Source organism: Molothrus aeneus, unplaced genomic scaffold (genome assembly GCF_037042795.1).
Source record: "Molothrus aeneus isolate 106 unplaced genomic scaffold, BPBGC_Maene_1.0 scaffold_30, whole genome shotgun sequence".
Lineage (NCBI taxonomy): Eukaryota > Metazoa > Chordata > Aves > Passeriformes > Icteridae > Molothrus > Molothrus aeneus.
Window position 1 is genome coordinate 3,363,619 of NW_027098964.1, and position 19,482 is coordinate 3,383,100.

The window sequence follows — 19,482 nt, forward strand, 5'->3', positions numbered from 1 at the left end:
GGGGAGGGGCTGTTTTGGGTCCAAACCCCCCCAGTTTGGGGCCTGCTGACGCCCTGGGGGGCCCTGCCAGGACGATGAGGAGGGCGAGGAAGGCGAGGAGGAGGAGGATGACGACGATGGCTCGGAGATGGAGCTGGACGAGGATTACCCCGACATGAACGCCTCCCCCCTCGTGCGCTTCGAGCGCTTCGACCGCGACGACGACCTCATCATCGAGTTCGACAACATGTTCTCCAGCCCCAGTACGGCACTGGGAGGGACTGGGGGCACTGGGGGGGACTGGGAGGGGATTTGGGGGCACTGGGAGGGACTGGGAGGGACTGGGGGGCACTGGGAGCGACTGGGGGTCACTGGGGGGCACTGGGAGGGACTGGGAGGGACTGGGGGCACTGGGAGGGGATTTGGGGACACTGGGAAGGGATTTGGGGACACTGGGAGGGACTGGGGGGGACTGGGAAGGATTGGGAGGGGATCTGGGGACACTGGGAGGGACTGGGAAGGACTGGGAGGAAGTGGGAGGGGATCTGGGGAAACTGGGAAGGACTGGGAGGGGATTTGGGGACACTGGGAGGGGATTTGGGGACACTGGGAAGGACTGGGAGGGGATTTGGGGACACCCTGTTGTTTTTGGGGTGTCTGACCCCCCCATTTCCCCCCTCCCCGTCCTTTTTGTGGTATCTAACCCCCATTTCCCTCCTCCCCATCCTTTTTGGGGTGTCTGACCCCCCATTTCTCCCTTCCCCATGGTTTTTGGGGTATTTTCCCCTATTCCCCCCATGGTTTTTGGGGTGTCTGACCCCCATTTCCCCCCTCCCCGTCCTTTTTGGGGTGTCTGACCCCCCATTTCCCCCTCTCCATGTTTTTGGGGTATCTGACCCCCCATTTCCTCCTTCCCCATCCTTTTTGGGGTATCTGACCCCCCATTTCCCCCTTCCCATGGCTTTTGGGGGTGTTTTCCCCTATTCCCCCTGTGCTTTTTGGGGTATCTGACCCCCCATTTCCCCCCTCCCTGTTGTTTTTGGGGTATCTGACCCCCCATTTCCCCCTCTCCATGTTTTTGGGGGGTCTGACCCCCCATTTCTCCCTTCCCCATGGTTTTTGGGGTATTTTCCCCAATTCCCCCCATGGTTTTTGGGGTGTCTCACCCCCCATTTCCCCCTCCCCGTGCTTTTTGGGGGTCTCTGACCCCCGTTTCCCCCATTCCAGCCGACATCCCGCCGTCCCCCGGGAACATCCCCGCCAGCCACCCTCTGCTGGTGCGGCACGCGGAGCACGGCGGGCTGGGGCTGGGCGCCGGCCCGGGGGGCGCCCGCCTGGCGCAGGGGCTGGGCCGGAGCCAGCGCACGCTGCGGCAGCTGACGGCCAACGCCGGCCACACCATCCACGTGCACTACCCGGGGGCGCGGCAGCCGAACCCGCCCCTCATCCTGCAGCGGTGAGTGAGCGCTGCTGGGTATGTCCTGAGATCCCTTGGGATCACCCAAATCCCCTGGGAGCGCCCAAATCCCCCCTAGGAACAGCCCCGAACCCGCCCCTCATCCTGCAGCGGTGAGTGAGCGCGGCTGGGTATGTCCTGAGATCCCTTGGGATCACCCAAATCCCCAGGGAACACCCCCAAACCCAACCCCAAACCCGCCCCTCATCCTGCAGCAGTGAGTGAGCACGGCTGGGAATGTCCAGAGATCCCTTGGGGTCACCCAAATCCCCAGGGAACACCCGAATCCCCCCAGGGAACACCCCGAACCCGCCCCTCATCCTGCAGCGGTGAGTGAGCGCTGCTGGGATTGGCCAGAGATCCCTTGGGGTCACACAAATCCCCAGGGAATACCCCCAAACCCGCCCCTCATCCTGCAGCGGTGAGTGAGCGCTGGGGGCAGTGGCCAGAGACCCTTTGGGGTCACCCAAATCCCCAGGGAACACCCCCAAACCCAACCCCAAACCTGCCCCTCATCCTGCAGCGGTGAGTGAGCGCTGCTGGGTATGGCCAGAGATCCCTTGGGGTCACCCAAATCCCCAGGGAACACCCGAATCCCCCCAGGGAACACCCCAAACCTGCCCCTCATCCTGCAGCGGTGAGTGAGCGTGGCTGGGAATGTCCAGAGACCCCTTGGGGTCACCCCAAATCCCCCTGGGAATCCCCATCCACTACCTGGGCTTGTGCCACAGCCCCTTCCTGGGGTCCCACGCCCCCCTGAGCCCCCCCAATACCCTCATTAACGCCTCCTGAGCCCCCCAATACCCTCATTAACACCTCCTGAGCCCCCCAATACCCCCATTAACACCCCCTGAGCCCCCCAATACCCCCATTAACACCCCCTGAGCCCCCCAATACCCTCATTAACGCCCCCTGAGCCCCCCAATACCCTCATTAACGCCCCCTGAGCCCCCCAATACCCCCATTAACACCCCCTGAGCCCCCCAATACCCCCATTAACACCCCCTGAGCCCCCCAATACCCCCATTAACACCCCCTGAGCCCCCCAATACCCCCATTAACACCCCCTGCTGCCCCCCCCAATACCCTCATTAACACCTCCTGAGCCCCCCAATACCCTCATTAACACCCCCTGAGCCCCCCAATACCCCCATTAACACCCCCTGCTGCCCTCCCCAAGCTCCTGGGCCCCCCAGCGGCCGCAGACATCCTGCACCAGGGTGTGCCCCGATCTGGGGGTCCCAGAACTCAACCTGGGGTCCCACGCCCCCAGCCTGGGGTCCCACGCCCCCCTGAGCCCCCCAATACCCCCATTAACACCCCCTGAGCCCCCCAATACCCTCATTAACACCCCCTGAGCCCCCCAGCACCCCCATTAACGCCCCCTGCCCCCTCCGCAGGCTCCTGGGCCCCTCGGCGGCCGCAGACATCCTGCAGCTGAGCAGCAGCCTCCCGCTGCAGAGCCGGGGCCGGGCGCGGCTGCTGGTGGGCAACGAGGACGTTCACATCATCGCCCGCTCCGACGACGAGCTGCTGGACGACTTCTTCCACGAGCAGGGCAGCGCGGGCAGCCAGGCAGGCGAGTGGGGGCACCTGGGGGCACCTCGGGGTACCTGGGCACACCTGGGGACACCTCGGGATACCTGGGGGCACCTGGGCACACCTTGGAGTACCTGGGCACACCTGGGGACACCTGGAGGCGCCTCGGGGCACCCGGGGGCACCTCGGGGCATCTGGGGACAGGGGGGACACCCACAGCCAGGCAGGCGAGTGGGCACACCTGGGGGCACCTGGGGACACCTGGGCACACCTGGGGACACCTCGGGGTACCTGGGGACATGGGGGGACACCCAGAGACACGGAGAGTGGGCACAGGGACATTTAGGGACATGGGGGGGGGGGGACAGGGAGACCCCCCCAAAACACGGCACAGATGCAGGGGCGGGGCCTGAAGAGGAGATGGGGCTTAACGGGGTGTGGCCTGTTGGGAAAGGGGTGGGGCTTAAAGGGGTGTGGTCTGGGGGGAAGTGGGCTTGGCTGATTGACAGTCTTGGGGTGGGTGGGCTGAGATGGGTGTGGTCCCATTTGGGGCGTGGTCCTATTGGGGGCGTGGTCCCATTGGGGGCGTGGTCCCATTGGGGGCATGGCCTCATTGGGGCGTGGTCCCATTGGGGGCGTGGTCCCATTGGGGGCGTGGCCTCTGCAGCCTCCAAAGCTCCCAATTCCCCCCCCTAACAGGGACCCTGTCCAGCATCCCCACGGCCCTGACGCGCTGGACCGAGGAGTGCAAGGTCCTGGACGCCGAGAGCATGCATGACTGCGTGTCTGGTGAGACCCTGGGAAAGCCCCCAGACCCCCGGGACCCTCCCAGGAAAACCCCCAGACCCCCGGGACCCCCCCCAGGAAAACCCCCAGACCCCTGGGACCCCCCCCCAGGCAGCCCCCAGACCCCCGAGCCTCGCGCTTCGTTCCCCTCCAAGTGGTCAAGGTGCCCATCCTGAGGGTCCTACACACCCCAAACCCCCCTCCAATTTCCCCCTACAGTGGTCAAGGGGGTCCCATACACCCCAAACCCCTCATTTCCCCCCCTCAGTGGTCAAGAGGGTCCCACCCACCCCAAACCCCCCGTGTTTTCCCCCCCCAGTGGTGAAGGTGCCCATCCTGGGGGTCCCACCCATTTCCCCCCTCCCCAGTTTTCAAGGTGCCCATCCTGGGGGTCCCACCCACCCCAAACCCCCCGTTTTCCCCCTCAGTGGTGAAGGTGCCCATCCTGGGGGTCCCACCCACCCCAAACCCCCCGTGTTTTCCCTCCCCAGTGGTGAAGGTGCCCATCCTGGCCCGGCTGGAGGCGCTGCGGGACGAGGAGCTGGACGAGCGGCGCGAGAAGCGCCGGCGCCAGGCGGCCGAGGACGAGGCCAAAGGCGCCGAGCGCGGCCCCGAGGACAAGGACGGGGCGGAGGCCCAGGTGAGAGACCCCCAAAAAACACCCCCCCCCCCCAAAAAAAAAACCAACCCCCCTAGGATATGGGGAAGGGTTCCCCTCCTTCATTCCCCGCCTTCCCAATCTCCCGCAGGACGCGGCGTCCAAAGCCGGCCCCGCTTCAACCGACGTCGCCCCCCCAGGTAAATCCCTCCAGCTCACCTGGGGACCCCCCCCACCACCTCCCAACGGCCAGAACCCCCCCCCAAAATAAAAACCCAACCCCCGAATCCCCCCCTGGAGCTGGCGCCGCGCGGGCTGAGGTAGTAGATTGTATAGTTGGAGGGTCACACCCCCGTCTCGGAGATAACTATACATTCTACTGTCTTCCTCGCGCGGCGCGCGCCGCCGGAGCCGGGGGGTCCCGGGGGGTCCCGGGGGGTCCCGGGGGGCTGCAGCAGCAGGGGGAGGGGGGGTTTGGACATCCCTTCGTCCCCTCACCCCACCGGCACCTGCAGGAGTGGGGTTAAAATGGGGAAATCTGGGGGTTTTTGGGAGGGGTTTTTTAGGGAGGGGTTGAATGGGGGAGGTTGAGGGGGTTGATGGGGTTTTGGGGGGTGGGATGTGCCCCACCCTGAATTGTGTCCTGCCCTCCCCAAAATCGTCTCCTCCCCTGTAAATTTTCTCCTTCCCCCCCCCCCCAAAATTGTCTCCGTTCCCCCAGAATTGTCTCCATCCCCCCCCAAAATTTGTCTCAGTTCCCCCCAGCCCAGAATTTTCTCCTCCCCCCCAAAACTGTCTCCGTTCCCCCCCCACAAAATTGTCTCCGTTTCCCCCCCCCAGAATTGTCTCCTCCCCCCCCAAAATTGTCTCCATCCCCCCTCCCAAATAGTCTCAGTTCCCCCCCCCCAGAATTGTCTCCTCCCCTCCTATCCCTACTCGGGACCCCCCTCTCATTCGAGGGCAAAGCTGGATGTCTGGGATTCCCCAAAACAGGGGGAAAAAGGGAGGTTGTGGGGTGGGGGTGGGGGGGGGGGGGCTCCCAAATCTCTGGGTCCCCCCCCCCCCCAAAAATGTTGATCCCTGCGTGTGTCCCACCCCCCCCTCCCCTCCCAGAACACAGCGGGACCCCGGGAGAGACCCCCCCTCCCGGTCCCCACCGGACTCTGGTGATGCTGGAACCGACGCCGACCCCCCCAGACCCCCCCCCAGGAGCCCCCCAAATCCCCGCTCGCCCCCCCCAGCCCCCCGAACACGAAGAGGGGGGGCCTGGACGACCCCCCCAAGACACCGAGGCCACTCAGATGGAGCTGTCACCCGCCCCCACCATCAGTAAGTGCTTGGGTTTTTCTTTTGGGGGGGGGGGGGGTGAATCCCTTGAGAGAGTTTTTTTGGGGTTTTTCTCCTCTTTGGGGTGGGGAATGAAGTCTCCCCAGATTTTGGGGAGGGGGCTCCAGTGTTCCTGTCCCCCCTCCCCTCTCCAGCGTCGCTGTCCCCGGAGCGGGCAGAGGACTCGGACGCGCTGACGGCCGTGAGCAGCCAGCTCGAGGGGTCCCCCATGGACACCTCCAGCTTGGCCTCCTGCACCTTGGAAGAGCCTGGGGGGGCTTCCTCTGCCCCCACAGCCCCCCAGAACCCCCCTGGAACCCCTCAAGGACCCCCTCCTGCCCCCCCCGACGCCGCTCAGCCTCCGGACGATAGGTGAGAGCCTCCTCCCCTTCCCCTCTGCTCTGTTGGTTGGGGGTCGTGGGTTTGGGGGTGGTCGTGGTTTTGGGGGTGGTCGTGGTTTGGGGGTGGTCGTGGTTTTGGGGGTGGTCATGGTTTTGGGGTGGTCGTGGTTTTGGGGTGGTTGTGGTTTTGGGGTGGTTGTGGTTTTGGGGGTGGTTGTGGTTTTGGGGGTGGTTGTGGTTTGGGGGTGGTTGTGGTTTTGGGGGTGGTCGTGGTTCTGGGGGTGGTCGTGGTTTTGGGGTGGTTGTGGTTTTGGGGGTGGTCGTGGTTTTGGAGGGGTTGTGGTTTTGGGGGTGGTTGTGGTTTTGGAGGGGTTGTGGTTTTGGGGGTGGTTGTGGGTTTGGGGTGGTCGTGGTTTTGGGGGTGGTTGTGGTTTTGGGGGTGGTCGTGGTTTTGGGGGTGGTTGTGGTTTGGGGGTGGTTGTGGTTTGGGGGTGGTCGTGGTTTTGGGGGTGGTTGTGGTTTTGGGGTGGTTGTGGTTTTGGGGGTGGTCGTGGTTTTGGGGGTGGTCGTGGTTCTGGGGGTGGTCGTGGTTTTGGGGTGGTTGTGGTTTTGGGGTGGTCGTGGTTCTGGGGGTGGTCGTGGTTTTGGAGGGGTCGTGGTTTTGGGGTGTCCCCCCTCGCTGACGTCACAGCTCTGTGATGTCACCCCCAGCTCGCCCCCAGCCTCATCCTCGGAGAGTTCGTCCACCCGGGACTCGGCCGGGGCCATTTCTGGGGCCGACTCGCGGGGGATCCTGGAGGAGCCGCTGCCGTCCACCAGCAGCGAGGAGGAGGATCCGCTGGCCGGTCAGTGCCGGCCTGTGTCCCCTCAGTGCCACCCCTGTGTCCCCTGTCAGTGCTGGCCCTGTGTCCCCTGTCACTGACACCCCTGTGTCCCCTGTCACTGGTCACTGACACCCCTGTGTCCCCTCAGTGACACCCCTGTGTCCCCTGTCAGTGACACCCCTGTGTCCCCTGTCACTGGTCACTGACACCCCTGTGTCCCCTGTCACTGACACCCCTGTGTCCCCTCAGTGACACCCCTGTGTCCCCTCTCAGTGACACCCCTGTGTGCCCTCTCAGTGACACCCCTGTGTCCCCTCTCAGTGCCACCCCTGTGTCCCCTGTCAGTGACACCTCTGTGTCCCCTGTCACTGGTCACTGACACCCCTGTGTCCCCTCTCAGTGCCACCCCTGTGTCCCCTGTCACCGGTCAGTGCCACCCCTGTGTCCCCTCCGTCACCCTCCAGAACCCCCTCCTGTCCCCCCGGGGGTTTTGGAGACTCCCTGGGCTGTTTCGGAGCCTCCCTGGGAGGTTTTGGGGCGTCCCTGGAAGTTTCCGGTTGTCCGTGAAGGTTTTGAAGGGGTCCCCATGTGTTTTGGGGTGGCTCCGGAGGTTTTTAGGGATGTCCCTGATGGTTTTGGGGTGTCCCTGGGGGTTTAGGGATGTCCCTGAGAGGTCTTTAGGGATGTCCCTGAGGGTTCTAGGGTGTCCCTGATGGTTTTGGGGTGTCCCTGGGGGGTTTCGGGGTGTCCCTGAGAAGTTTTTGGGATGTCCTTGGGAGTTTTGGGGTGTCCCTGAGAAGCTTTTAGGGATGTCCTTGGGGGTTTTTAGGAATGTCCCTGATGGTTTTGGGGTGTCCCTGGGGGTTTTGGGGTGTCCCCAAGAAGCTTTTAGGGATGTCCCTGGGGGTTCCAGGGTGTCCCTGATGGTTTTGAGGTGTCCCTGAGAGATTTCAAGGTGTCCCCAGCGATTTTTAGGGCCCTCTCTCCCTGATGGTTTCGGGGTGCCCCTGAGGGATTTCAGGCTGTCCCCAGAGGCCCTGAGGGACATCCCTGGAAGGTTCCAGTCCGTTCCCCGGGCTGTCCCCAACCCGTCCCCGCCGTGTCACAGGGATCAGCCTCCCCGAGGGCGTGGACCCCTCGTTCCTGGCGGCGTTACCGGATGACATCAGGCGGGAGGTGCTGCAGAACCAGCTGGGGATCCGCCCACCCGCGCGGGCCCCGCCCACCGCCAGCCCCGCCCCGCCCGTGGTGGCCAATCCCGGCCTCACCGAGGTCAGCCCCGAGTTCCTGGCGGCGCTGCCCCCGGCCATCCAGGAGGAGGTGGGTGTGGCCGTGCTGTGGGCGGGGCTAAAGGTTGGGTGTGGTCTTGGGGCGGGGCTAAGAGGGGGTGGGTTTGGGTAGGACTAAAGGGTGTGGCCTGTTTGGGTGTGGCCACGTGGAGGTGTGGCCTCTTTGGGGTGTGGCTTCTTTGGGGTGAGTCCACATGGGGGCGTGGTCTCAGGGTGCAGCCTCTTTGGGACATGTCCCCATAGGGGTGTGGCCTGTTTGGGGTGTGTCCCCATATGGGCGTGGTCTCTCAGGGTGTGACCTCTTTGGGACACATCCACTTAGGGATGTGGCCTCTTGGGGCGTGGCCTCTTGAGGACATGTCCCCACGGGGGTGTGGCCTCTTTGGGGCGTGGTCTCTCAGGGTGTGGCCTCTTTGGGGCGTGGCCTCTCAGGGTGTGGACTCTTTGGGGCGTGACCTCTTTGGGGTGTGATCTCTCAGGGCGTGGCCTCTGGGGCGTGGCCTCTCATGGCATGGCCTCTTTGGGGCGTGGCCTTTCAGGACGTGGCCTCTTTGGGGTGTGGCCTCTTTGGGACATGTCCCCATAGGGGTGTGGCCTCTTTGGGGCGTGGCCTCTCTGGGCATGGTCTCTCAGGGTGTGGACTCTTTGGGGCGTGGCCTCTTTGGGGTGTGATCTCTCAGGGCGTGGCCTCTGGGGCGTGGCCTCTCATGGCATGGCCTCTTTGGGGCGTGGCCTCTCAGGGCGTGGCCTCTTTGGGACACCCCCCCATGGCCACGCTCTCTCTCTGGCCGTGCCCCCCGGCCGTGTCCCGTCCGGCCGTGTCCCAGCAGGCGCTGTCCCCCACAGGTGCTGGCGCAGCAGCGGGCGGAGCAGCAGCGGCGGGAGCTGGCTCAGGCCACGGGCTCGGACGCGCCCATGGACCCGGTGACGTTCATCCAGACGCTGCCGTCGGAGCTGCGGCGCTCGGTGCTGGAGGACATGGAGGACTCGGTGCTGGCCGTGATGCCGCCGGACATCGCGGCCGAGGCGCAGGCGCTGCGGCGCGAGCAGGAGGCGCGGCAGCGGCAGCTGATGCACGAGCGCCTCTTCGGCCACTCCAGCACCTCGGCGCTCTCGGCCATCCTGCGCAGCCCCGGTGAGGGGGGACCTGGCCTGCTGCCCCTGGATCCCTGTGTGTCACCCCCGAATCCCTGTGTGTACCCCCAAATCCCTCTGTGTCACCCCCGGATCCCTGTGTGTCCCCCGAATCCCTGTGTGTCACCCCGAATCCCTGTGTGTCCCCCGAATCCCTCTGTGTCCCCCTGAATCCCTCTGTGTCACCCCTGAATCCCTCTGTGTCACCCCTGAATCCCTGTGTGTCCCCCGAATCCATCTGTGTCCCCCTGAATCCCTTTGTGTCACCCCTGAATCCCTGTGTGTACCCCTGAATCCCTTTGTGTCACCCCAAATCCCTCTGTGTCCCCCTGAATCCCTCTGTGTCCCCTCAAATCCCTCTGTGTCCCCCCAAATCCCTCTGTGTCCCCCACAATTCTCTCTGCTCCCCGAATCCCTCTGTGTCCCCCCCAGTTCTCTCTGTGTCCCCCCAAATCCCTCAATGTCCCCAGTTCTCTCTGTGTCCCCCCCAGTTCTCTCTGCCCCCCCAATTCCTTCAGTGTCATGCTGTTGTTGTCCCCCCCCACCCCAGTTCCCTCTGCCCCCCCTTCCTTGTGTCCCCATCCTGATTCCCTCAGTCTGCCCCTGTCCCCAGTGTGCGAAATGTCCCTGACACCTGACACCTTCATGTGTCCCCCTGGTTGATGTGACATGTCCTCGGTGTGTGTGACACATCCCCAGTGTGTGACACATCCCCAGGGTGTGACACATCCCCGGTGTCCCCAGTCTGTGCCATGTCCCCAGTGTGTGTCACATCCCTGGTGTCCCCAGTCCGTGCCGTGTCCCTGCTGTGTGACACATCCCTGGTGTCCCCAGTGTGTGTCACATCCCCAGTGTGTGTCACATCCCCGGTGTCCCCAGTCCGTGCCGTGTCCCCGCTCTGTGTCACATCCCCGGTGTCCCCAGTCCGTGCCGTGTCCCCGCTCTGTGACACCGCTGTCCCTGTCCCCGCAGCGTTCACCAGCCGGCTCAGCGGCAACCGGGGCGTTCAGTACACGCGGCTGGCGGTGCAGAGGGGGGGCACCTTCCACATGGGGGGCACCGGCACCCACAGCAGGTCAGTGGGGCGGGGGCACGGCTGTGGGGCGGGGGCACGGCTGTGGGGCGGGGGCACGGCTCTGGGGTGGGGTCATGGCTGTGGGGTGGGGTCATGGCTGTGGGGTGGGGTCACAGCTCCGGAGTGGGGTCATGGCTGTGGGGTGGGGGTCACAGCACAGCTATGTGGGGTGGGGTCATGGCTGTGGGGTGGGGTCACAGCTCTGGGGTGGGGTCACAGCTGTGGGGTGGGGTCACAGCACAGCTGTGGGGTGGGGTCATGGCTGTGGGGTGGGGTCATGGCTGTGGGGTTGGGGTCACAGCACAGCTGTGGGGTGGGGTCATGGCTGTGGGGTGGGGTCATGGCTATGGGGTGGGGTCATGGCTGTGGGGTGGGGTCATGGCTGTAGGGTTGGGGTCACAGCTGTGGGGTGGGGTCATGGCTGTGGGGTGGGGTCATGGCTGTAGGGTTGGGGTCACAGCTGTGGGGTGGGGTCACAGCACAGCTCTGGGGCGGGGGCACAGCTGTGGGGTGGGGTCATGGCTGTGGGGTTGGGGTCACAGCACAGCTCTGGGGCGGGGTCACAGTACAGCTCTGGGGTGGGGGCACAGCTCTGGAGTGGGGTCATGGCTGTGGGGTGGGGTCATGGCTGTGGGGTGGGGTCATGGCTGTGGGGTGGGGGTCACAGCACAGCTATGGGGTGGGGTCATGGCTGTGGGGTGGGCTCATGGCTGTAGGGTTGGGGTCACAGCTGTGGGGTGGGGTTGTGGCTGTGGGGTGGGGTCACAGCTGTGGGGTGGGGTCATGGCTGTGGGGTGGGGTCATGGCTGTGGGGTGGGGGCACAGCTGTGTGGGGTGGGGGTGGCAGCAGCTCAGTGGGACTGAGAGGGTAGGGGGTGTCCAGATCTGTTTGGGTTCAATTTAGGGATCATTTTAGGCTTGGTTTGGAGCCAGTTTTGGGTCAGTTTGGGTCAATCGGGGTAGAACTGTGTCCCCAGGCCGGCGGGCAGCAGCGTGGGCAGGGCAGTTTGGGGTCAGTCTGGGGTTAATTTCGGGGGCTCTCTGGGTCAGTTTAGGGGTGGTTTAGGACATGACCCATGTCCCCTGGCTGGCAGGCAGCAGCATGGACAGAGCAGTTTGGGATTGGTTTGGCACTCAGTTTGGGGTCGGTTTAGGTCAGTTTGGGGTCAGTCTCAGCTGTCCCCCCAGGCCGGCGGGCAGCAGCGTGGACAGGGCACTTTGGGGTCAGTTTGGGGTCTGTTTTGGGCCAGTTTGGGGTCTGTTTTGGGTCACTCTGGGTCACTCCTGCCTGTCCCCCATCCCCAGGCTGGCAGGCAGCAGCGTGGACAGGGCACTTTGGGCTCTGGTTTTGGCCAGTTTTGGGTCTGTTTTGGGTGATTCTGGGTCACTCCTGCCTGTCCCCCATCCCCAGGCCGGTGGGCAGCAGCGTGGACAGGGCAGTTTGGGGTCACTTTGGGGTCTGTTTTGGGCCAGTTTGGGTCACTTTGGGTCACTCCGGGTCACTCCTGCCTGTCGCCCATCCCCAGGCCAGCGGGCAGCAGCGTGGACAGGGCAGTTTGGGGTCAGTTTGGGCTCTGTTTTGGGTCACTTTGGGTCACTTTGGGTCACTCCTGCCTATCCCCCATCCCCAGGCCGGCGGGCAGCAGCATGGACAGGGCAGTTTGGGGTCAGTTTGGGCTCTGTTTTGGGTCACTTTGGGTCACTCCTGCCTGTCCCCCATCCCCAGGCCGGCGGGCAGCAGCGTGGACAGCCTGCTCCGCCTCCGCGGGCGGCTCCTGCTGGACCACGAAGCTCTGTCCTGCCTGCTGGTGCTGCTCTTCGTGGACGAGCCCAAGCTCAACACCAGCCGCCTGCACCGCGTCCTGCGCAACCTCTGCTACCACGCTCCCACGCGGGGCTGGGTGGTGCGCAGCCTCCTGTCCATCCTGCAGCGCAGCAGCGAGAGCGAGCTGTGCCTCGAGACCCCTCGCGGGACCCCCGGCCCGGCCGCCGAGGAGCGCCCGCGGGGCCGCGGAGGCGGCGGTGGAGGCGGAGGCGGCGGAAGCCGCGCCGGGCCCGGCTCGGCCGCGGAGCCGCGCGGGCTGGACCTGCTGCACCGCATGGAATCGCGCAGCTCCGGGCAGCTCTCCTGGCTCTCCGTGTCCATGGACGCCGCCTTGGGCTGCAGGACCAACATCTTCCAGATCCAGCGCGCGCCCGGCCGCAAGCACACGGAGAAACACGCGGCGGCCGCCGGCTCCGCCGTCCACATCCACCCGCAGGCCGCGCCCGTGGTGTGCCGGCACGTGCTGGACACGCTCATCCAGCTGGCCAAGGTGGGCGCGCTGGGGCACGCTCGGGGGAGAGCTGGGGGGTGTTCCTGGGCCTTTTGGGGAGGTTCCTGGAAGGTTTTTGGCACGTTAAGGGGTGGTTCGGGGCTGATCAGGGGAAATTGGGGACCATAATTGGGTTTTTGGGAAGTTTCTAAGGGGTTTTTAGCACATTAAGGGGTGGTTTGGGGCTCTTTGGGGAGAGCTGGGGGGAGTTTCTGGGCCTTTTGGGGAGGTTCCTGGAAGGTTTTTGGCACGTTAAGGGGTGGTTGGGGCTCTTTGGGGAAAGTTATTGGGTTTTTGGGAGGTTCCTTGAAGGTTTTTGGCACATTAAGGGGTGGTTCGGGGCTGATCAGGGGAAATTGGGGAACATAATTGGGGTATTGGGAGATTCCTTGAGGGTTTCTTTGGCATGTTAAAGGGTGGTTTGGGGGGAAATTGGGGAACGCTAGAGACCATTTTGGGTTTCTGGAAGATTCCTTGAGGGTATTTTGGCGCATTAAGGGGTGGTTTGGGGCTGTTCAGGGGAAATTGGGGACCATAATCGGGTTTTTGGGAAGTTTCTAAGGGTTTTTTGGCACATTAAGGGGTGGTTTGGGGCTCTTTGGGGAACACTGGAGTATGGTATTGGGTTTCTGGAATGTTCCTTGAAGGTTTCTTGGCACGTGAGGGAGTGGTTTAGGGCTGTTCAGGGGAAATTGGGGAACGATATTGGGTTTCTGGGGGGTTCCTTGAGGGGTCTTGGGGTTTGCTTGGGACATTTTGGGGCGCACTGGGGCACATTGAGGGGTAGCTGGGGGGGGCACTGGAACATTCCATAGGGGAGCTGAGCGCCCCCCACACCTGGGGGTGCTTTGGGGGCAGGGGGAGGCACAACTGGGGGCCCTTCCCCATACTTGGGGTCCCTCCCAGTGGCACTGGGAGCATCACTGGGATGGGGGGGGGAGGATCCCCAAAACCTCTGTGGGGCCTGGGAGGGGGGGGTACTGGGATGAGGGGGCACAGGGGGACTCCGGGGTGGTTTTGGGGTAGTTTTGGGGTGGTTTTGGGGTAGTTTTGGGATGGTTTTGGCGTCATCAGCCCCTCCTGTGTCCCCCCCCCCTCCAGGTCTTCCCCAGCCACTTCACCCAACAGCGAGGCCGAGACCCCGGCGCCGACCCGGAGCGCGACCGCGGCCCCCCCAAATCCTCCGGGGGCAGCCCTTGCCCTCCCGCCCCCCCCCAAACCCCACCAGCACCCCCGCCCCCTCCCCCCCCCAGCACCGGCGCCCCCTCCCAAACCCTGCCCCCCCAGTCCCAGTCCGGCTCGCTGTCCACCGATTTCTGGGACCTGCTGGTCAAGCTGGACAACATGAACGTGAGCCGGAAGGGCAAGGGGTCGGCGCGGGCCGGGGGCGGCGGGGGCGGCCCCGAGCCCGAGGCGGCCGGGGGGGGCCTGGAGGCGTCGCCCCTGGGGCAGCTGATGAACATGCTGTCCCACGGCGTCATCCGCCGCAGCCCCCTCCTCACCGAGAAGCTGCTGCGCCTCCTGTCCCTCATCTCCATCGCCCTCCCCGAGGGGGGCAAGGCCGGCGAGGGGGGGGCAGCGCCCCAGAACGGAGCCCCCGCCCCCCCCGCGCCCGCCCCGCCCGCTGCAGGGGGGGGGACAGGGACGGGGACGGGGGCGGCCCCTGGGAGCCCCCCAGGACAGGGGGGAAACGGAGGAGGAGGAGGAGGAGCCACGGCTGGAGGAACCGCGGGTGAGTGTGGGGACAGGCATGGGGACAGGCATGGGGGGACAGGGGGATGGGGACAGGGGGCTGGGGATGGGGACAGGGGGACAGAGGGATGGGGACAGGGGGCTGGGGACAGGGATGGGGGGACAGGGATGGGGACATGGGGATAGGGACAGGGGGACAGGGATGGGGACAGGGGGATGATGATGGGGACGGGGGGACAGGGATGGAGACAGGGGGATGGGAACAGGGGGATGGGGGGACAGGGATGGAGAGAGGGGGCTGGGGATGGAGAGAGGGAGAGGGATGGGGACATGGGGATGGGGACGAGGACAGGGATGGGGACAGGGGGACAGAGGGATGGGGATGGGACAGGGATGGGGGGACAGGGATGGAGATGGGGATATGGGGGCTGGGGGATGATGATGGGGACAGGGGACAGGGATGGGGACAGGGGGACAGGGATGGGGACAGGGGGACAGAGGGGTGGGGATGGGGACAGGGATGGGGGGACAGGGATGGAGACAAGGGGATATGGGGGCTGGGGGATGATGATGGGGACAGGGGACAGGGATGGGGACATGGGGATGGGACAGGGGACAGGGATGGCGACGGGGATGATGATGAGGACAGGGGGACAGGGATGGGGACAGGGGGATATGGGGATGGAGATGGGACAGGGATGGTGACGAGGACAGGGATGGGGACGGGGGGATGATGATGGGGACAGGGGGACAAGGATGGGGACAGGGGGACAGGGATGGGGACAGGGAGACATGGGGATGGGACAGGGGACAGGGGGACAGGGACGAGGACAGGGATGACAACATGGGGGGATGATGGTGGGGACAGGGGACAGGGATGGGGATATGGGGACAGGGATGGGGACAGGGGGATACGTGGTGTGAGCACAGAGACGGACGGGATATGGGGACAGGGGGACGTGCTTGGGGCACATATGGGACACAGGAACAGGGCGACTGGGGTGTGACATGGGAACAGGGACAGGGGTGGGAACGTAGGGATGGGGACAGAGCTGAGAGCATTGGGATGGGGACATGGGGACAGGGATGGGACGTGAGGACAGGGACAGGGGTGGGACAGGGATAGGACGTGGATAGAACGCGGTGACAGGGATGGCACACAGTGACACAGGGGGTCACAGGGAGCAGCCTGTGCCGGGGGGATGCTGATGGCCTTGGTGGCATCTCCCACCCACTGCCACCACCCCCACCACCGTGTGTCCCTGCTGTCCCCAGCCCCTGCCAAGAGCTCCAAGTCCCCTGCCAAGGTCCCCGAGGGTGGCTCTGACCCCCGGCTGGCGGCCACGGGCCTGACCGAGAGCCAGCTCCAGCTCTCCGTGGAGGTACCGGGGGTGGCCAGGCTGGGCAGGGGGGGTGTCCTGCTGTCCCCTGCTGTCCCCAGGTGTCCCCAACCCTGCCGCGTGCCACCCGCAGGTGCTGACGTCGCACTCGTGCTCGGAGGAGGGGCTGGAGGACGCGGCCAATGTCCTGCTGCAGCTGTCCCGGGGCGACGCGGGCACGAGGGACACGGTGCTGCGGCTGCTGCTCAGCGGGGCCCGGCAGCTGGGGGGGGCCCTGTGCCGCCAGATCGGTGAGGGGGGGTCCTGGGGAGGGGTTCTGTGCCGCCAGATCGGTGAGGGGGGGTCCTGGGAGGGGGCCCTGGGCCACCAAATTGGTGAGGGGGGGTCCTGGGGAGGGGTTCTGAGCCGCCAAAATGGGGAGAGGGGGGTGCTGGGGAGGGGCCCTGTGTGAGAGCGGGTCCTGGAGGGGGGGCCTTGTGTCACCAAATTGGTGAGGGGGGGTCCTGGGGAGGGGTTCTGAGCCACCAAAATGGGGACGGGGGGGTCTTGGGGGGGGAGCCCTGTGTCACCAAATCAGTGAGGAGGGGTCCTGGGGGGGACCCTGTGTCACCAAATCAGTGAGGGGGGGTCCTGGGGTGGGCCCTGTGCCACCAGAGTGATAAGGGAGACCCCTGGGTGGGTGGGGGGCTCCTCTGTGAGGAGGGGGGGGGTGCTGGAGAGGATCTGGGCCGCCAGACCAGTGTGGGGGTCCCAGGTGGGGCAGGCTGGGGGTGCCCTGTGGTCAGTGGGGGTGGTCAGAGGGTCCCAGCCCGTGCCACCCCCCCAGGGACGCTGCTGGCCGAGCTCCGTGAGTACAACCTGGAGCAGCAGCGGCGGGCGCAGCTCGAGGCCCCGTCCCCCGAGGGGCTCCCTGAGGAGCAGCCCCCCAGCGCCAAGCTCAAGGGCAAAATGCAGAGCCGGTGAGTGCCCGCCCAGCCCGGGGGCTGGCGTGGCCATGGGGACCTGGCGTGGGCATGGGGACACCTCCTGTCCCTGTCCTGGGCATGGGGACACCTCCTGTCTGTGTCCTGGGTGCTGGGACACCTCCTGTCCCTGTCCTGGGTGCTGGGACACCTCCTGTCTGTGTCCTGGTCACCACTGACACCTCCTGTCCCTGTCCTGGGCATGGGGACACCTCCTGTCCCTGTCCCAGGCATGGGGACACCTCCTGTCCCTGTCCTGAGTGCTGGGACACCTCCTGTCTGTGTCCTGGTCACCACTGACCCCTCCTGTCCCTGTCCTGGGCATGGGGGCACCTCCTGTCCTTGTCCTGGGTGTGGGGACACCTCCTGTCCCTGTCCTGGGCACAGTGTCCCCTCCTGTCCCTCTCTGGTGTCCATGCTGATGACCACTGTGCCACCATTCCCCCTTGTCCCCACCGATGACCACTGCCCACTCCCTGCTGCCCCACCCATGACCACTGCCCATTCCTCCTGGTCCCACCGATGACCACTCCCCATTGTCCCCACTGATGACCACTCCCCACTGTCCCCACTGATGACCACTCCCCATTGTCCCCACCGATGACCACTCCCCACTGTCCCCACTGATGACCACTCCCCATTGTCCCCACTGATGACCACTCCCCGTTGTCCCCACCGATGACCACTGCCCACTGTCCCCACTGATGACCACTCCCCACTGTCCCCACCGATGACCACTGCCCATTCCACCACGTCCCTGCTGATGACCACTGCCCATGCTGGTCTCCAGCAATGACCACTCCCTGTCGTCCCTTTTGATGACCACTGCCCACTCCCTGTTGCCCCACTGATGACCACTGCCCACTCCCCACTGCTGACCGCTGTCGCTGCCATTCCCCATGACCCCTGACCCCCGTCCTGTCCCCCAGCTTTGACACGGCCGAGAGCGTGGTCATCGTGGCGTCCCAGAAGCGCGCTCTGGGCGGCCGGGAGCTGCAGCTGCCCTCCATGTCCGTGCTGACCTCCAAGACGTCCACGCAGCGCTTCTTCCTGCGCGTGCTGCAGGTCATCATCCAGCTGCGCGACGACACGCGCCGGGCGCACCGCAAGGCCAAGCAGCCCGGCCGGCTGGGTAAGGGCCGCTCCGGCCACCGCGCTGACCGCTGAGCGCGCTGACCGCTGGACATGCTGACCGCTGAGCGCTGGACATGCTGACCGCTGAGCGCGCTGACCGCTGGACATGCTGACTGCTGACCGCTGGACATGCTGACCGCTGAGCGCGCTGACCGCTGGACATGCTGACCGCTGGACATGCTGACCGCTGAGCACACTGACCGCTGGACATGCTGACCGCTGGACATGCTGACTGACCGCTGTCTGTGCTGACCACTGGACATGCTGACCACTGTCTGTGCTGACTGCTGGTCATGCTGACCGCTGGACATGCTGACCGCTGTCTGTGCTGACCACTGACCACTGGACATGCTGCCCGCTGTCTGTCCTGACTGCTGGACATGCTGACCGCTGGACGTACTGACCGCTGTCTGTGCTGACCACTGGACATGCTGACTGACCGCTGGACATGCTGACCGCTGAGCGCGCTGACCGCTGGACATGCTGACTGCTGACCATGTTGACCACTGACCGCTGGACATGCTGACCGCTGTCTGTGCTGACCACTGACCACTGGACATGCTGACTGCTGTCTGTGCTGACCACTGTCCATGCTGGCTGACTGCTGACCGCTGTCCGTGCTGACTGCTGACCATGCTGTCTGTGCTGTCCGTGCTGACCGCTGTCCGTGCTGTCCATCCTGACCGCTGACCATGCTGTCTGTGCTGTCCGTGCTGTCCATGCTGTCCGTGCTGTCCATGCTGTCCGTGCTGTCCGTGCTGTCCATGCTGTCCGTGCTGTCCGTGCTGTCCGTGCTGACCGTGCTGACCATGCCGTCCGTGCTGACCATGCTGACCATGCTGTTGGTGCTGTCCATGCCGTCCGTGCTGTCCGTGCTGACCATGCTGTCCGTGCTGTCCGTGCTGACCGCTGACCGTGCTGTCTGTGCTGTCCATGCTGTCCGTGCTGTCCGTGCTGTCCGTGCTGACCGTGCTGACCGCTGCCCTCTGTGCCGCAGGCGCCGCGGGGCTGGGGGCGGCCGGCAGCATCCAGGCCGCCGTCCGGCAGCTGGAGGCCGAGGCCGACGCCATCATACAAATGGTACGTGAGGGCCAGAGGGCCCGGAGGCGGCAGCAGGGAGACACGGTTAGCACGGCCGCCTTCCTCCACCCTGCCCTGCTCTTCCTCCCTCCCGCTCCTGTCTGCCCTGGCCCGGCCCCTTCGGCCTCCTCTTCCTCCTCCTCCTCGGCCTCCTCGGCCCGCCCCTCTTCATCATTCTCACCCCATCCTCATCATCCTCACCCCCTCCTCACCCCCTCCTCGTCATCCCCATCATCCTCACCCCCTCCTCATCATCCTCACTCCCTCCTCAGCCCCCTCATCCTCATCCCTCCCCTTCCTCCATCCCTCCTCATCCTCCTCATCTTCCCTTCCCTGACCCTCCTCAGCCTCCTCCTGCCCCCTCATCTTCATCCTCTCACCCCTCACCCTCCTCAGCCTCCTTGTTCTGCCATCCCCTCCTCATCGTCTCTTCCCCTCCCCTCCTGCCCCCACTCCCCCACAGCAGCCTTCCTCCTGCCCGTCCCCATCATCACCCTCACCTTCCTCTTCGTCATCCTCATCCTTCTCCTTCATCCTCTTCCATCTTCATCATCCTCCCCCTCCTTCCCCCCCCCCCCATCTCCCTCCCGCTTCTCCCCCTTCCCCCCACGG

The 19,482-nt window shown here is 65.2% G+C and overlaps 1 protein-coding gene across 1 annotated transcript in view; it reads left to right on the forward strand.

Moving 5' to 3' along the window:
* HUWE1 (HECT, UBA and WWE domain containing E3 ubiquitin protein ligase 1) overlaps positions 1-19,482 on the forward strand; it is a 77,242-nt gene that overhangs the window by 46,801 nt on the left and 10,959 nt on the right. Inside the window, exons 54-73 of the mRNA XM_066570564.1 lie at positions 71-242; positions 1,207-1,435; positions 2,836-3,014; positions 3,674-3,763; positions 4,252-4,400; positions 4,510-4,558; positions 5,472-5,687; positions 5,840-6,056; positions 6,737-6,870; positions 7,958-8,169; positions 8,985-9,273; positions 10,245-10,347; positions 12,074-12,662; positions 13,764-13,862; positions 13,941-14,394; positions 15,630-15,736; positions 15,828-15,984; positions 16,521-16,653; positions 17,586-17,788; positions 18,788-18,915. Of these exons, the coding sequence (XP_066426661.1) occupies positions 71-242; positions 1,207-1,435; positions 2,836-3,014; positions 3,674-3,763; positions 4,252-4,400; positions 4,510-4,558; positions 5,472-5,687; positions 5,840-6,056; positions 6,737-6,870; positions 7,958-8,169; positions 8,985-9,273; positions 10,245-10,347; positions 12,074-12,662; positions 13,764-13,862; positions 13,941-14,394; positions 15,630-15,736; positions 15,828-15,984; positions 16,521-16,653; positions 17,586-17,788; positions 18,788-18,915 (3,909 nt within the window). The remainder of the gene's footprint in view (positions 1-70; positions 243-1,206; positions 1,436-2,835; positions 3,015-3,673; positions 3,764-4,251; positions 4,401-4,509; positions 4,559-5,471; positions 5,688-5,839; positions 6,057-6,736; positions 6,871-7,957; positions 8,170-8,984; positions 9,274-10,244; positions 10,348-12,073; positions 12,663-13,763; positions 13,863-13,940; positions 14,395-15,629; positions 15,737-15,827; positions 15,985-16,520; positions 16,654-17,585; positions 17,789-18,787; positions 18,916-19,482) is intronic.